Source organism: Melanostigma gelatinosum, assembly GCF_949748355.1.
Source record: "Melanostigma gelatinosum genome assembly, chromosome: 3".
NCBI classification, from domain to species: domain Eukaryota; kingdom Metazoa; phylum Chordata; class Actinopteri; order Perciformes; family Zoarcidae; genus Melanostigma; species Melanostigma gelatinosum.
The window spans coordinates 23,611,140-23,629,697 of NC_136636.1; the positions used below are offsets into that span (position 1 = coordinate 23,611,140).

The following is an 18,558-nucleotide window of genomic DNA, read 5'->3' on the forward strand; positions in this document are numbered from 1 at the left end:
CACCGCCCGGCTCCTCAGTGCTGACTCACTTCACAGTAATCTCAGAGGGTGTTATCACCGAGGGTGGCTAAAGACGTACATCAAGACGTGATTGCTGCTTGTTGTCAGCGGAGTCTCGATACCAAGCCGTCATTATGCTCTATTATTCCTGATGATTTATATTGAACACTTTGCCGAAGCGAGCGGAGCACCCAAATACTTCTTTCGCTTTCGTGTCTCATCTCAAGGCCACAGGGGGACGGTGCCAAGGTCACTTAATCACCATTTACTTCCCCTAAGCGTGAGTGGAAGCAATCTACAAGGAGCAGACAGATGGGCCATAGTGGGCACGTAGCCGATGACACCTGAGGGTGCATCAGGGTGTTAAATAGACATTAGTGCTCTTCCTAGCAAAACGCCTCTCAAGGTAACGCCTCCCTCAAGTAGCACTTTCCCCTTAAAGCGGGTTGTTATTAGGCCCGCCCAGTCATTTGTACATTGGTGACATACTTTAAAAACCTGTTCATGGGAGTGTTTCATGCGGAAGAGTTAAAAAAAGAAGAAGATGGATACAATATTCTTTGTTACAGACTCAATGAAGTACGGAAATGGTTTCGACCTGGTTTACGTTAATCGGGCACTTCATGGCTGAAGTGCATGCAAGTCACATTTCTTTAAATTGGAAAAAAAAAGTATTTCTCCAGTTTCTCTTACAAGACTTGGCTTCATATGGTGTGTCAGAAGCACTTTTCAGCTGTGGAATGTGTAATATTGCTGTCTTTATCGATGTACAGCATAGTTTTCCGGGCCTTCAAACACACGTCTCTGCTAGATGAATGTCTGGTAATGCTCTATTCCAGTATGACAGAGCCCTTCTGGATAGAGCTGCAATGCTTGCCTGATATTTTGCATCTGGTATGCATCAGCGATAATGCTGGAAAATAATGACATCAAGAAGGAAGTGATGTCAGTTCTTCTACGGGCTGCATCAATGATGGATTTTATGACTTATTTTGTAGTTGAAGCCTTAATTAATTATCATTGTGAGTGCAAAGGGAAGCTCCTCCCTGTTTTTCCACTTGACTTTCTCTTCACTATTATGCTCCATTAGATAGAATAAAGAACTCTGATGCCGTATTTATACAAATCATATCTGAATGTGTAACACTGTGGGCTCTAACCTTTCCATTAATGTGACGTCTTTCAAATCAGACTGAATTCTTGTGTTATTGACTATAGGACTTTGATGGAAAAGTGACTCTGGGACTTATTCAATCATGACACAAACACATCAAATTGCCATCACAATTTCTGTCGAAAAAAAGCCATGTAGCTATAGTAGAAGTTATTTGATTAAGACTCCCTACATTGATCCAGCTTTCTGATGAGGCTCAGAAAGTCACATCCCAGTGTCCAGAGTAAATAGATCCAGAGGAGCAAGACACACATATATCACAGAGCATGTCTGCAATCCAGCTCCGACGACTTCACCAATAAAAAAAAACTACTTCCAGCATCAAATGAACAGGTTACCTCGGTTTGTCCGTTGAACAAAGTGCTTTTCTATCACTGTCATCAACAAAGGTCCTTTGATTTCATCATGGGCCTTTGATGCCGCTGTTGGTGTTTAAGTGAAAGCAGTACAAGACATGCCATCGACACAATAGTGACTAAATCCCTTGCCAGAGAATAGTTATCCTCACTAAGTGCAGCCTTAAAAATAATTTGTTGTTGAGCCAATTAGGAATACAATCTCTTATCAATCGCACACTTAGCTGCATTAATGATTCACGCATAAAAGTGGTTACATAAATCTCTCAAGTATTTTTCAAAGATACTGTAGATACATCAAATGGAATTTTGTAGAATCATGTAATTTTCTGTGACATTTAAGTGTGATTGTGTTAGCGTTCCAGATAATTCTTATGGACCCAAAAAAAAAGGAAAATCTTTCATATTCATCGTCTCCTACATAATTCATCAAACTTAAATGTGATTTCAGTTGAACTGCTATAGTGTAGTAGCCACTCCGGGACACGGCCAGTGCATGTGCATCTGAATTCAGCGTACATACCAAAGACGATGAGGCGAGTGTGCGTGTCCGTGGACCCCAGAGGATTCTGGGCCGTGCAGCGATACATGGAGCCGTTGAGCTCGGCTGGCACTCTCTCCAGAATCAGCTCCTTCCCGTCTCGCTCGGCGCTGCCATCGAGCAGGCGGCCCCCCACTCGCGTCCAGGTGAAGAGAGGCTCGGGGAACACCTCATTCTATCAACACCCAGCGCCCGCATGGGATGGAGAGAGACAAAGGAGGAGAAAGGAAAGTAGAGGGAAGGGTTGTGCAGAGAAAGTCTGTGAGTGTCAGCCAAGAGATTAAGAGCATGAATAATAAGGATACATGAATAATACAAGCACCAATTTCCCCCTAATGCAATGGCAAGTTAACAACATGCATTAATAATCAACACTTCAATTTACAACTGTCTTTTTTCTCCTCACATTTTTGAGCCCTCCAGAGAACAACGCCCCATTTCAAATGATAACTCTTCAAAAAGCAGTATTTCATTGCTAATTAGTGGGTTGATACTTTCATCGATAATAAGAGGACACAGGAAGTGGGTGAATCTCTTGTACTATTCTTACAACATATTATATGAGCGACTGTGGCGAATCAGGGGTGTCAAACATATGTCCCGCGGGCCGGGTCAGGCCCGCCACGTCATTTTATGTGGCCCGCGAATCCGCCAGCAAACAAAAAAAAGATTTTTTTTTTTTTTTTTTTTTACAAAAATTAAAAGTTAGCTGTGAAAATAAAAATATCCCCATGGTCGAAATTATGAGATAGAAAGTTGAAGTGATGAGATAGCATGTTGTCTGTGTGCCGACATTACAACTATCTCAACAGGTGGACAGGAGATGCAACAACCCATAAAGAGGATTTCCAACAAGTGATCAACATGCGTACTTCTCTGTACTTGTAAACTCGTGGACTTGTGAAACATCATCAGTCTCAGCCCAAGTACTGTTCCAATTCAAAGTTCACATCACGCCAAGCACGGTCCTAATGCCCGGATGTGGCTCGCTCCGCCCATTTTACCGGGGATGCATCGGAAGTGACTTGTATGTACTTGGGACAGCCAAATATCCCAGAATGCATTTTGCACCAGCAACAGGAAACAATGGCGGAGGAGAAATCACACAACTGGAAGTATGTGTTGTGGAAGTCACAGATATCCCGGGAAACTAAACTAAATATGTTAGGAGTACCGTAGTTACATTTACACCGTCTTACATTTACAACCGGCCCTTTGAGGGAGACCGTGATGCTGATGTGGCCCCAGAGTGAAAATGAGTTTGACACCCCTGGGCTAAGTGGAGAGCAGGGTCATTCTTCAATCAGAGGATCGGTGATTCGATCCCCTATTGACGTGTGACAGACACACACACACACACACACACACACACACACACACACACACACACACACACACACACACACACACACACACACACACACACACACACACACGCACACACTTCTACAATACAAAAAGTGCACCATAATCCTACACTGACCAAGTGTGGAACACTATTTCTGGTCATTAGATAAATAAGAAAAAGAAAAATGTATATGAAAGTGCAATTTGTTTAAAAAGAAATGGCAAGAATTTGCCATTGCTCTGAAAATCTTTGATGGCGATGTGAAAGCCATATTACAAATGAGTATTATTGTGCTAAATAGAAATAGAAATTTTGGGACAAACATTTTGAATGTCAAGTAATAGTCTGATGTTAAATGTGCTTTGAGTGATTCATTTAAATGAAAAGAAATGACCAGACTACTGCCCATTGTATTTCTAACTTTATCCTGATCCTTTTCCCTTTTTTTTCTTTTAGATTTTAAAAGACTTTTTATTTCATGTCTTCTGGGTAGCCCTTTATTTGGATACACATTAAATTACTGACAAACAAATTATTTATGAAATTTGTTCCTTGGAGTTTAATATACCCAGTTCAGTCTGAAAGCCTGCCTTGGGCTGAAAGTCGTTCACACTATGCAGAGTGTAAAAAAAACAATGTGACCTATGGAGAATGTGAAGAACACAATGCAAGTTTAGTCTTTTGAAATACCGGCTCTGGTCTGCAGGGGCAGTGCTGAATATGAACTCACACCTGCAAGTCCCCTCTCGGACAAAATTTAAATAAATTCACCGGAGGAGTTTGGACATGGTTTTAAAAGGACTCAATGCATCGCCAATGGTGGACCTCCAAAATGCTCCCTGTTGGCTCGCTGGGCCACTGTTGGTGAATGTGTAACGACACAAGGTCCACTGTTGGACAGGTATGTAGGATTCTCCCCCCACACATACACAAACATACACACACAGTATACAGATACACACAATATTTCAAAAAGTACAGATCTAATTCCTAATTAAATTCCTAATCTAAGAGATTTGACGACATCAGCGATGTTTTGAGAATTCAACAATATGACCCCATATTTTGTGACAAACATAGTGAATGAAGTAGGTGTCGAATCCTTCAAGTGCTATAACTAACTGTAGAGTGAATCAAAGCAAACCCAACAAATCCAGCGCATGCAACTTTATCTAAACTCTGCGCATGTCAGTTAAGAGTGCATGAAGAAAAAAGATGAGTCTGAATATCACTGTAGTTTGCCCTTCCTTTGTCGTTTTTTACACCACAAGCACAACCGCTGACGATCAGATGTCAACATCTCTCCCTATTGACTCAAAGTGCCCATTTTGGAATCTGACCCTGAAACAAGCAGTGTCCGTCAATTTTTTCACGTCATTTGCACCCAAGTTCAAATGATATCATCTCACACGCTCAAACAAACCAAACACTTCAGAGTTCAGATAAACTACTCTTATCATACTTGTTGTAAAAGTGCCCTTGATGGCTTGTAATGACCTACTGAAGTAGTTGTGAATTGTCTAACCTTTCAAAAGAAAAGCTCATAAAACAGTTCTCAAAGGCCTGCGCTTGAATCATAACAGAGGTGATATGAGTTGGTAGATTGAGTCAGGCTCTAAGGAAAAGGTCACATTAAGAAAAAAACAAGCAAACACTAAAAGGGTTTAAGTAAAACCTTCCTGTCGCACAACTGAGTCCAAATAAAAAAGGTCTATGCACCGTGCTGCTGAAACCCTCAATGTCCTATTTAATCTCACACATAAAGCAATACGAGGAAGACAGTTAAAGTAAAAACCAGGCTGTAGGATGATCATCCATAATATATTTCAAAAACAATAAACCAGAGGGGAAACTGGCATCTTATTTTATCAGAAAGGCAGGAGGCAAAATTATCAGTCTTGACACACAGTCTTATCTACTTGTGAAACCCTAAAGCAGATAGTTCCAGTGAAGGATAAGGGAAATTTGCTTTCTGATCAGTCTGCATGCACTAATGCCTGTGCTGCCGAAGGGCCCGACTGGCTGTATGCCATAGTCAAGCCTGTTTATAATAACCGATCATAACACTGTTCAAAGAAAAAAACTTAAAAATAATCCAGAGGTCATTGGGCAGGCACTAACACATGTATAAATCTGTGCGTTCAATAGCTTGGCGCCCTAAACCAAAAACAATACAGAACATTCATTTCACATGGAAAAGTCTCTGAAGAGTGAAATAAAATCAAACACCAAATCTACTTATGATTCCTGGAGATTCCTGAAGCAGTGATCAAGAAGTAACAAAGGCGACGTGTGCTTTGGACCATTAGCAGGTCCTATATCAGGATTAGCCCCATCCCGAGCCTGCCTTCAATGTGTCATTCCCATCAAAGAGATCAGGACCATCCACAGGCCTTTCACACTGGGGACATGGTCTTTTCTGGCAGGGGATGACAGCGACACAAAACAATCTCTGTGCTGGAACCTTGAGCTCTTTCTTTGGGATTATGAAGCAAGAAGTCTGAAAGCAGCACAAATTACACGGACTAGCATAGCATGGCTGCCTGCTGGCTGAGACTGATAGACATGGACATCAGATAGACTTCAGTCATTCACCAACAAAAAGATTTTCGTTATCTAAGGCTTTAATGAACAGAAAATGTGAGTCCACATTTTCACAAAATGTATGCATATTTGAAAAGGGAGGAGGGAAATATGTCAATGCCCAACAGATCTGTTGCTCCAGAAGAAAGTTAAACAGGCTTGAATGCACATATACACAAGTTTCAACATTCACTTTATTGAAGCCCCATGCACTTACCCCAGGCGATCCTACCTGGAATCCTTGCACAGTGATGCGCACCGTGTCCCCTACCTTTGCTCTAGTAGGGGACATGAAGAGTTTAGGACCCTTAGGAGCAGCTGAAAAGAGAAAAAGAGACGAAGAAGAAGGTCAATGTACTGAGCATGGAGAGCAAATCCTGCCGGACACCTGTTTTGTCACAGAGGGAGGGAGGCAAATACAATTTCCTGTCAATTAAGGTCGCGGGGACCTGCAGGTCTTTCATCCAAAGGACTGTGCTGGATTTATTCCCCTTGGAGAGAAAAATAACTAAATTGGGTAGATACTCATTACTCGAGGAGAATGGGAGTGCACCGGGTGGAGTGTGGAGGCAGTGAGATAAGGGACACTCAGGGAGCTAATTCCCTTGTCTTGGTGTGAACAGTAGCCCCCAGATGGCTTTCATTTGGACCATCTAAAACAATGGGGCGCCAGCAGCAGAGGGAGCAGGCGTGTTCTAATATTCTGAGGCTGTGATTGTCCGGTGTATGTAGTGTCGAGATAAAATGAGTGATTTGCATGGAGTTATAAAAAGGTACGTTATTTCATTACAGCTAAACTGCACAGATAACTGCCCATATCAGCAGGTTCTGCACGATTTGGGATGATTAACAATCCCGCTAAAAGCTAACGGTGCCACACGCAGTGCAGTTCCATATGTTAGACAAAAGCAATGAGCAGCACATGCAATGAGCCTCAAGCTAAGGCCATCCTATCAATAACCCCTGTGCAAGTCCACCCCAGGACTTCTTCAACTCATTTGATTTGAACTCTCGATATAAATCACACTTGGTGCTTGTTTTCTTTGATGAGGGAAACTAAAGGATAAATAAACAGACAAATGACCTCAGTATTTGGCTATTAATCTGGCAACAAAGTGTCCACTGTGGCTAATGAAGCACAGCCTTTAGGCAGATATTGACTACAAGCCTGCTTCATACTAATGGATTAGGAGTTGCACTGTCATATCTGAAATAGGATTGATGTGGCATTGTCCATGCAGTGTTTATCACGATCCCTTTATCAAACAAATGAAAAGCACATGGAAATTGCATAAAATGGAAAGAGCAGATTTGGAAAGATTTCAGCACTTCTTGACAACTTGTTATCCTGCATAAACTGGTCAATTTGTCCAGAAAGTCAGTGCATAGCAGTCCAAGCTGGTGCAAAGTCTGAGAAGAAATCAATGGAATCAGTAGCTTTTTTTTTTTAAAGATTAAAAGGAAAAACATTCACGCATTTATGTGTACTGGCAACCCAACCGCCGACATCATGTGAGCCGTTTAACATGGCTCAGTGTTCCATCTCGTGCTGAAGATGGATGGCATTTCACAGGCTAGTGTTGGCATGGCGGTGTGAAGTACTATCTTTTACACTGCCCACACACTGACGGAAGGGTATTTTTAAATACTGGTGTCATGGCGTCACATAGAGCTTGCGAGGCATATGGCCGGGGAAGATGATGGTTGATTTCTGGGATTTGCTCCAATGGTGACAGTTGGCATCCTACGTCACCACCTTTTGATTAGGGCAGCGTGATGGACATAACACAGCCGCTCTCTGAGGGCCAGGGCTTCGCAGGAGAAATGAGGCCGGGGCCCCACGAGACCGCAAAGCTAAGCACCCAACTTCTGCAGTTCGCAAGAAGGAACTGTTATCACTTCAAAGAATAAACAAAACCTCCAGAAAAAAACAACTGCCCACGATGCATCAGGTGCACTTTAATACCAAGCCAAGACATCAACAGGTCTGCCCAGCTGCACAATGGACCTAAACAGTAGAAGAAGAGAAGCTGGAGAGGCATGCAGCCGAATTTAAAAGGCCTGACATTTTTATCTTTATTTGAAATTTCTCTAAGTGCCTTTTGTTGTGCCTTGTTTTGTCTTGTTTGTGTATTGTGGAAAAGCCAATAAAAAAACATTTGTCAAAAAAAGGCCTGACTGCTGGATCGCTCTCTCGGGGCAAATCCGGCACTGTGTAATGTCTTTCACAGATAGACGAGGTGACCCAAAGCAAGGAGATAAGACAAACTGCTGAATGCAGAACGGAGATTCAGGTGAGCATGGACACAAACAACATACTAGGAACAGCTAATAACAATGCACATGCGGGCAAACAGACAAAGACACACACACACACAGATATTTATATACAAATAACCATACACACACACACACAGATCACATGTGTGTCATCTTCCTGAAACTGAGCATCTGCTCTTTGATTATCACGGTCTGGCAAAGCAGTGACTGGGAGATGTGAGGAGGCCTGGATCCCTTCCCGCTGCTGTACGGTGCATGAAATGAGGGAAATGAATTCCACTACTTGTCTAATGACATTGAATAATAAACACCTCAGCTCATCGAAATCCAAAGCTGAGGATTACTTTCAAATATTAAGATGCACTGTGTTCCTGAATACAATCCAGTCTCATGATTTCATAGGAGGTGTAGCACTTTCTTTTCTAACCCCCAAGGCCCCGGCGCCAGGTTCAGGTCCATTTGTATGATGAGCACAGAGCCATTCATGAATATTCATGAAGTCAAATACAACATTGGTTGATTTGCAGACTCCGTCTCATGCGGCAATATTAAATCTCTGAAAGATTTATTACTTATGGGCACTGCAAATACCGCCTTTTCATTTCCTGACCAAACACACCTGAGAGAACCAAGAGAGTGTGTACAGTAAGATACACACTGAGTGCAATTATCCAGTTGTGGCTTGATTAAAAAAATAAAAAAGAAGGAAATGTAAGGGATGGGAATCTTTCGCGAGGTGTTTTACACAGTTACATTCAATTCGAGTTAAACAATGCTCAAAAACTCTAAAAACAACAAGATATGAGCCAAATAAAAATTCCACTGTGCACAACCTCTGACCTAAATTACAACCACATCACCTTTTTATATACTATTCCATTCCAAGATGGATCAAGCCCAAAGCAGGTCTGCGAATGCTCTGAATTTCAAGCGTGCTCTAATTAGAATCAACACACGTACATTTTTTTTGTTCTCTGTTCTGTACGTGTTACTTTCGTCTCTGTAAAAGAACAAAGGTAATGATAAATGAATGCCTTCAAACACAGCCGAGACAACGGCTTGTCAAAAATATTAGCGTCTTTGACATTTTAGCAAGAGTTTCACAGGACCCATTCCCCTCAGGGTGTGTCATCTGTTTTATCGTCAACATGTGAAAGAGGCAAAGAGCTGTTGAGAATCTTTCCTGCAAGACTTTGTCTGGAGCAGACAGCTCATGTCATTACACCTTCAACTGATGCAGCTGCCTCTAGCTTGCATGTGATGTACTATATTTCAATCTACTTGGGACACCACGGCGACAGTTATTACTTTTTAAATGACAATTTCCTGGTATGAGATATTCCCAAGTGATACCGATTTTTCCGACAATGGATCCTCTCCGGAGCTTAGATATAAATAAGTGGTTTAAAGAATAAGGCAGGCAATATTTTACATTACATTTTATGAAAAGACCAAAACCAACAACATATTATATTATGCTAGCATGTAGTGTGTGCAACTAGTAAAACACAACAGGTCACACTGTTGCAATGTAAAATGGTCTCACTAGTACTACAAATGTGTATTAATATCATGCAGCTGAAATCTCCTTCTGAAAAATACCCAATCTTTCTTCAAAATAACTATATATGTGTGAAGCATTTTGTAATATTTATGTCTCAGCAGGAACCAGAGGGTTTGAGGCTAAGTGTCATTGACAGAGGAGGGTTTTGATCTTTTCATGGGGTTTGTTGACGATAAGAAACAGAAATATAGCATAATGCCAGTCCTTTGAGCTGTTCTGCACCAGATTTCCATCTTAAAAACTCCTCTAGTCAGTCTGAACTGAAAACGAATTCAAAAGGTACACCAGAAAGGAGTGTCCATTCCTCATTAATTGAGACCCTGTAGATTCACCCTATTTACCCAGATATGTGTATAGATTCTGGCAGAAAAACGTCTTGGCACAACGAAAAGGGAAGAACTGAAAATGACCCCAAATGTTTTTTTTCTCAAGCAGCAATATGCACGATGAACAGAAAGCTGGACTAATGGATAGTTCAACCTGCTGCTACAAGATTATCTGCCATTATCCAAATTCAGATTCAAGGAGTCCTCAGCGACAATGTTCGCATGCGGGACTAATACGCCACTATTATTCAGAATACGTCAATATTCTGAATGTGATTTAGGTCAGGTTTTGCAATTTAGACATTTGGGATATCCTGATATTATTGGGGTTTTTATTAGCATTCGTTGGACATGTCTACAGCGTATTCGGAATATGTTAAATAAGGGTTTTTAGCCACAGTTTGCAACACATGTTTCTTGCCTGTTTAAGGGCAGTCGTTGGACACAAACCAACGAGCAAACACGTTGCAGAGATGTATGCAAAAAGGAAACATTTCTGGTCGGAAGGAGAAGTACTTTTAAACGTTATGAAAGTCTTGGATATCAACAGGTTTTGTGATATGAGCAGATATCGATGGCCCTTAGAGAAGGTGGTTGAAGGAATGGAAGAGGGACTCTGTGTTTGGCGGTCGAGCAGTCCGCCACCGCTTACGTTAATCGGAGAATGCACAGCTGCATGTAAACAAGAATATTCGTGAAACATTTGATTTCATTAACCATGTAAGCTCAGTAGGATTGACCTCTTTAGAATATGGGCAAAAATTGAATGTTTCATGAGAATGTGTTTTTTTTCCTTTTTCTTGGGACAAACAAGTTGAGTGTGTTTTACTGTGTAGTATTGGCTTAAATCAATCAAATGCACCGATTGTGTTTCGGACCGTTTCTGTCAAGTCTTCCTTTATAACAATGGACCCCAGTTAAGGCAAGAAAAGATGTGGCGAGCCTCGTTTACGGTAGATTTTAAACCCCTGCTTGTCATTTCTAAAACCGATTAAAGACTTTCCACTTCGAGATGCTAATGGCAGTTAATATACGTCAGCTCAGAGTGACCACAGCTGCTCACCAGCATAGCAAGAGGGATACTTTTAATTAGATGAAAGGTGATGATGTGAGATAAAATACTGACAGCGACGCACAGTGCGGCGAGCAAATATGTGCCAGCCACAGTCTCCTCATTCAGATTCTCTTTCTGCCTTCAACCAGCGCTAGCATCTAATGGAAGATAATGTCTCTGTTTATCATCATGTCAGGATTGCGTGGCTTGTCTCCAGGAGGAACATGCCAACGTATTGCCTTTGAAGTGTTAATTGGATGCGCTGGAAGCCATCTTTGTTTACAAAAAAAAACGAGTGTGTATGTGTTACTCTTGGATCACACACTATCAAAACATAACGCTCAACTTTACCTTCAAGTATGACTCCTGTTTTCAGAATTCAGTGCCTGCATGGCTGCGTCTTTTGCTTTGATAGTTTGCAGATTAACCGAAAAATAATCCCTCTGCTGTAGTGTTTCTCTCCCTGAAATAAAGTGATGAAACTCAGAGGCTAAAAAAATACAATGCGCTGAAGAGCTTACGGGAGGTGCTCATTGAAGTACAGTATCTCTGAGATTTCTTTCCAAATTATAGAACATTGGTCAGTGTGTCGAAATTCTCATTGACTTCTCTAATTCAGGCTGACTTTTCTCAATAATGGCACTGAGTTAACTCAATCTAGCAACAGACAGCTCGATGAACTGCCCTGTCAGTCACTTGGAGTTTTGCATTTGCAGCTAAACTCTCAATCTGCTCAGCTGTAACACAATTAAGCGGCGCGGAATGAAAATCAGTGTTGTTCTGGGAACATTTGCAAGGGACACGTAAAGGGTCCAAGTGCAGCAAGGGGGTCCAAGGAGACAGTGGGAGATTAAAAAGGGAGAAGTAATGAGAAAAGGGTGTTTGTGTGTGTGTGTTTTGGGTGGAGTAATAGAGGACAGATGCGAAAAGGTGGTAGGGGAATTAGAATAGACAACTCTGCATCCTACCCACCTAGGGTGATCTCTGTCTGCATGGGCATGGACAGGGCTGGATGCTTGACTTCGCAGCTGAACAGGGCGTCGTTATCCAGCTGAGGGTTGAGGGTCCAGGTGAGTCGGGCCTGCACCACAACGGAGCCGTCACTCTGGGGGATGTTCGTGTGGCTGAAGTAGTAGAGAGGGTCTGTGCTGTGCACCCAGCGGGGGAACTCCCGGCTCACCACCGTCTCTGGGATGACCTCTGTCGCAGGGCTGGGCTCGAAGGACTGCTGGCCTTGGGTGTGGACACGCTGGGGGCTCTCTGTGTACAGACGGGGCACCCGCCCTTCGGGGTCCAGAAGGGAGAGGGAACGCTGCATTTTGGTGTCATCGAGGTCCCTGCTGATGAGCGGCCTGGCTCCTCTCACGCCCGCTGAGCCGCCACCCTGCTCACTGGAGGATTGAGTGTAGGAGATCACCTCTATCAGCTCGCCATCACGCTTGAAGTACACCTAAGGCAGAGCAAGGAGTGTTGAATTAGAGTGAGAAGTAGACGGAGAGGAGAAACAAAAAGGAACACTATATGGAGAGAGCATTAATCTCCAGCAGAAAAAAAGGGCGAGCAAGGAGTTTTCTATTTGCACATCCAGCAGACAAAGAGAAACATTAGCATTCATTTGAAGTCTGGTTTCTGGCCACCTGGTCAACATAAGTCCAATATCCACGCTTCTTTTAGTTCTGTTTTAGTCGCTGTCGACTCCTGGGGAAAACAAATCTGGATTAACAATCATAAAACATGCTCCGTGATCTGCACAGTGGGATGGGTTTCATCTCTAGGAGGGACATCTTTCACACTACACATCTTGTCCCATTCGGATTTAAAAGTGCTGATTAGTGCAGCCTTAAATAATTGATTTTAGAATTGGCTCATCTGCTGTGTTAGGCCTGTAGCATGCATGTGTTTGTGCTGTGTTTTCTCACCATGTCATTTACATCTCTGGGTGCCTAATCTCCTGACAGGGTCTGCATACTCCCATTTCAGCACACAGCCTCCAGATATTTGCATTGACATAAGGTTGTGTCGTGACTACCTGACGTGTTGCTGTTTTGCAAACAGGTTTTTCTCGTCGTTCTTTTGAGGACCTTTGATCATTTGAATAAAATTTGCCAAAGATCAAAGAGTTATTATTGTGCACACTGGATTTCACTGCATTGTTTTGAGGTTTTTGTGAAGAGATGGTTGAAGCGTGCTTTAATATGGTGCCACCTCTAGGGCCGATGCCTCGAGTGGGCAAACAGCAATAATGATGATAAACAAGTGAGGATAAAACTAAGCTCCTGCGGAATAACTTCATATGATATTCTCACATCCAAAAACAAAAAAAGGGATAGAATCTGTAATCCTTGGACTGCAATACAAGCTTTATAATACATGGGACCTTCTATGAAAAATGCCTGTAGAGTGGCAAAGCATTTTTTTTCCCTTGTCAAGTTCAATTCCGATCAACAATATGCTGTACCTAAGGACACGTACACAGCATTTTCAATTGCACTGTAATTAATTCAAAATTTATTTACAAATGTAGGGTTTTATGTTCGATGAATACGGCCTGGTTGACAATGCGTACGTGTTTTAGGTTTCACTCAATGTAACCTTTATTTTAGCAACTGTTTTTGAAAATACTGATGAACGGGGACTGTCTGTGTGCCGAGGTTATGTTCGCAAAGACAGATGCCACATCATTATATTACAAGCTGTGTTGTATCGTAGTATTTATGGCCAACTCTAAACAAAAAAAACTTTCTAATGCCTGCCATCCGAGCAGGCTGGTACACATCCACAATGGGCTGAGTGACCTTGCTCAAAGGCGTTCTGCAGTACTGCTTGTCACCAGTACCATGGATTACAAAACAAAACAAAGCAACAAAATAAATAAACTACTCGTCTTGCAACAACCTGCTGCTCCTGCCAATGAGCCATGAATTGCTCTATGGCCCCATCTACCTGCACTATATGTTCAATACAACGGTCGGGTTCAAACAAGCTTTTCTTCTAAACTTTAAGTTAGTCGGTTTATTTTGCACTGTGACTGTTGGGGCTGAAGCACAGCAGTTTTAATTAGTGTTTTCATTAGATGATAAAACAACATTCGAGTACTTGACGTGGATGTTTTACCCTTTTCCATCTGAAGTCTGATAATAAATGGTCCTTGTTGGAGAAAATCTGAAATCAGAGCCATCTATTGTTAAAGATGACTAATGACTACACCTACAAGTACAACCTTAGTTTCTTAATCAGAGCACACGTGCGATGTTTTGTTGAGGACAAAAAAAAGAAAAGCTCCTCGAAAGGGTAAGTGTTACTAAGGTTCAAAAGACAAGTTATTACCCTCCGCTCCACACATTTCTCAGTAGTTAAGTGGCACCACTTAACTACTTCAGGTGCAGGTTGTATTCTTATATGCTTCCACCTCTCTAGAAACATGCCTAGAAACATGGTAAGAAAAATCCATTCGAGCTCACGCCTTACGTCTTTTCCATAACGAAGCAAGTGTATCGATTGTAGCCCAGCATAGCATATAAAGCTAATTTGCGAATGTAGTTCCACAGATTATCACATTTTCCTCTGTTGAATTGTCACACTGTGGGAGCATTCAATACCCATCACCCTTCATCTGCATTTACCTAAGGTAAATAGAGCCAGGGCTTAAAATCCAATAGCGCAATGGGAAGTGGATACATCAACCTCAGAGCCACAATGACCCCATTGCGTCTGCTGCTAACTCCGACAGCTACTCGACAACTCGCAAAGAGAAGATGCCTTTTCACTGTGTATTAAAACAGCTCATTAATTATCACAGCAGGTGGAGGGAGAGCAACGTGGACTAGAACGCTCCGTGCACCTGTTCCGTTGCTTTTGTTGGACAAAATGGTGTGGGTACACAATAACACCTGGTTGGCTGTGGATTGGTATAATAGGGAATTAATCATGTAAGCCCAGATAACTGATTTGTTTCTATAAACATTGAAAGAGAAGTGAATTCATTTCAATAAAAAGGAATGTGGTACATCTACATGTGCAAAGAGCCCCATGTTGCATGCTCTGAAGAAGTACCTTTGTTGAGGTGTTACCGCCAGCAAAATATCAAGCATCAGTTTACCTACTCATCTCACCATGAATAAATATCTTTCTTTGTCACCTGTCTGCTTGAGGTATAAGAAAGGGAATCAATTAATGTTTCATCAGCGACGTGAATGAATGGGATAACAGATATGTAGCTGCAGGAGAGAAGTGCTATTTCTGTCAGTATCTCGCAGTTCTGCTCCTTTGTCATCTCACCTTATATTGCTAGGAAGAAGATCACATGTGGAAATACAGACACAGACTTGACATGTAAAGAAGTTAGAGAGGTTGAGTAAATATTTGTAATGTTGTTCATTGAGTATGTTAAGTCTTCCAGTCTGCATTCATTTTGATTCATGACTACTCTACCACTTTGTCAAGTAACATAGTAGACACACAGTAACACATCAACAGTTTACACCCAAAGCATAAAGAAAACCATGTGACACAGGCAAGAATCAATTTATGTTTATTAAGCAACTATTTAAATATGACATGGACAATGTTCTTGAAATACAACTACACTGAAATTGAAAATACACGATTGTTGAACAAAATCTCCCTTTACTTATTTAAATGTCGTTGTCAAAGCCACCCAGGAGCCGGTTTCAGATGGTCGGCCATATTTTCAAGGTGGAAATCTGTAAAGAAAACAAGTATTCGAAAGTTTTGAATGTCTTTTCACCGGTGACCATAGTCGTTTTGTAAACGTCTTTTCAACGGAAAGATGCTCTCTATTAAAAAATGTAATCATAATTTATATTGTTTGTATATTGCTGTAAGCCAAACAACAATGTTTTGACCATCTTCTTATTTGTACATCACTTTGTTTTACTCACTTCCTCCCCATTTAAACTGTGTACAGCCCCACTCGCTTTCTGCCGTGTATTTTACATCTGAAACGGCCTAAAACTCAATTTTAGAACGTTGGGCTACAGCGACACTCCATAAAGACAGTCTCCAACATTTTAACTGAAACACGTTTATATTTGCTGTTGGTCTATGCTACAGTACGCTATAAGCTAACATGCTAACGCTACAAGCTAGCAGCCTCGCCAGCATCTTGAGCAGCATACAATTCTACTAGTGGTGCTAATTTTGCTTTGCATTATTGGGATAAAGTAGTTCGAGTACTTACAAGCCTCACGTTTATTCCTTCAGCTCGTTCACTTCGCTCCGCAAGTCTGGTGCCAAGTTTCCAGACCAGTGCCTCTTTTAAAGATGGAGAAGCGGTCTGAGTCAAAGTTCCTGTGCATGCGTGTACACACACTCGTATTTTACATGAATGAGACAGAATGTACACTGCTCTCAGTAGGATGTCCTGGGAGCATGTTGTTGGCAGCATACAGTTTATAGTTCCATATTTATAATGTTTTATGTGAAACATTAAATACATCCAAATCACGTCTTTGTGTAGATCATATTTAACAGACTGCTGTAATCTGACTTTGGAGAAATACTTTCACATTAACCAAAATTGTCTCTCTTATAACCTACAACTGAACAAACCATCAATATTTTGAAACAAATTGGTGTTTTGTGACACGTTGATATTGTAACCGCATTTTAGCCGGTTGAAAAGATGCCGTGAATAGGTCTCAGACTGAATATCAACCAGTTTTCAGCTAAACGTTCACCTTGAAATCCCAGTTGGTGCTCATCGGGATCAGTTCAATGTGAGCACTTTTACTGTGCTATTATATACGGTATATCAGGCTCAAAAATACCAACTTGTGAGAAGGCATTAAAAAAATGCCGAACACATCATGAATGCAGCTCGGCAAGGCCAGGGTTTGACATCTTGCTGTTCAAATTTGTTTTGAAATTAAACAGAACAGCTTAGAGCAGCCGGATGAGACAGAAGAGAGAGAGACGTGTGACAAAGGTCCCTCGTCCTTGGCTGGACTACGTGCAATTTGCCCGAACAAATTGAGTCACCACGACCCTCTATCTTTGTAAATATTCACGTGAATCAATCTACAATTCATCTTTGAATCTGAGCACAATTAAGGAGACATCTGTCATCACTGTAAACTTGGTCTGTATTCCTTGAAGCTACCGACTAATTTGCTAAAATCTCATTTCCCACATTTTGCTTGTTTGACAGGCAGAGATAAGAGAGGATGTGTCACTTCTTTTATACCATTCAAATGGGAGAGCAAACACTGATTAATTTCCACAAGGTATTATAGAGCTGCCAAAATAAGACCGAGGATGTCTCTCACTGTGATACACATCTCCAACAAATGGTAGCATTTCACAAAGCAACATGGGCACTTTTATTGGGTACTGCGTTAGGAGAGGTACCTTTCATGTGATCATTCGGCATCTATTGTCTGTTGAAAACATGTTTTTATGTTGTACAATAAAGTAAAGATGTTGTTGAATCTGAATATTGTCACACACCATTTTTTATCTTTTAAGATGTTTTGGAATACAGTTGAATCTTAAAATGTCCCAACATGTCAGGAAATCATAAAATGTACTGTAGAATGTGCAAAATGGCCAGATTGTCTTCAATAAACATATTTGCTTATCAGGTGATACATTTTACTGCTGTATGACTTGGAAAGAAGTGCCTGCTCTCATGTAAAAATTGATTTTCTTTGTGTTTTTGGCATTGCTGTTGTATGGTTCTCTTCAAGGCAGTCTCACTGCACGGAAGAAAGAGATTATCAATCATGCCTCTGTTCTAAATCCCCAAATAGTTCATCGTCCAATATGTGAAGACAATGAAATCAGACACAAACCACTTACTTCATTCTGGAATAAATTAGCACAGAGAAAAAGCAAGATGTAATTCTCAGCAGTAGCCCAACTCAATGCCACAGCAGTGGTGAAATTAAACTGGGATGGCATGAGAAGGGTTTTGGGTTTTTCCTGTGAATAGGCAGTGATGAAAGCACCTGCACTCTGCACACTGCCAAGCCGCCCCCAGCTCATCAACATCTCAATTCATGAATCCTATTGAAAATGTAACAATCCTACATTGGTCCATATACACCTTCGTGTTGCTGAGATTAATCACAGCGTTGTCAAAAGGACAAGACAGTTATTTGTAAGGTGGCATAATGATTCAATGAGAGTACAGAGGCAAGAGAACGGGTAAGAGAAAGAGGAGAGAGAAGGATCCTGGCCATGACTTAATCAGCTTTCCTTCTTGTTATTAACTGTCATTGTCCTCTTCTTTTCAATCAGTGCTTGCTTGTGCGCTGAGGATGTTCTCGTGAGTGGCACTGGGAAGCGATTATCAATATGTCACCAGCTCAC

At 41.5% G+C, this 18,558-nt stretch overlaps 1 protein-coding gene across 1 annotated transcript in view; it reads right to left on the reverse strand.

Moving 5' to 3' along the window:
* igsf21a (immunoglobin superfamily, member 21a) overlaps positions 1-18,558 on the reverse strand; it is a gene marked incomplete at its 5' end in the record, with an annotated part of 183,815 nt that overhangs the window by 5,438 nt on the left and 159,819 nt on the right. Inside the window, 3 exons of the mRNA XM_079266188.1 lie at positions 2,054-2,246; positions 6,220-6,320; positions 12,199-12,676. Coding sequence (XP_079122314.1) covers positions 2,054-2,246; positions 6,220-6,320; positions 12,199-12,676 — 772 coding nt within the window. The remainder of the gene's footprint in view (positions 1-2,053; positions 2,247-6,219; positions 6,321-12,198; positions 12,677-18,558) is intronic.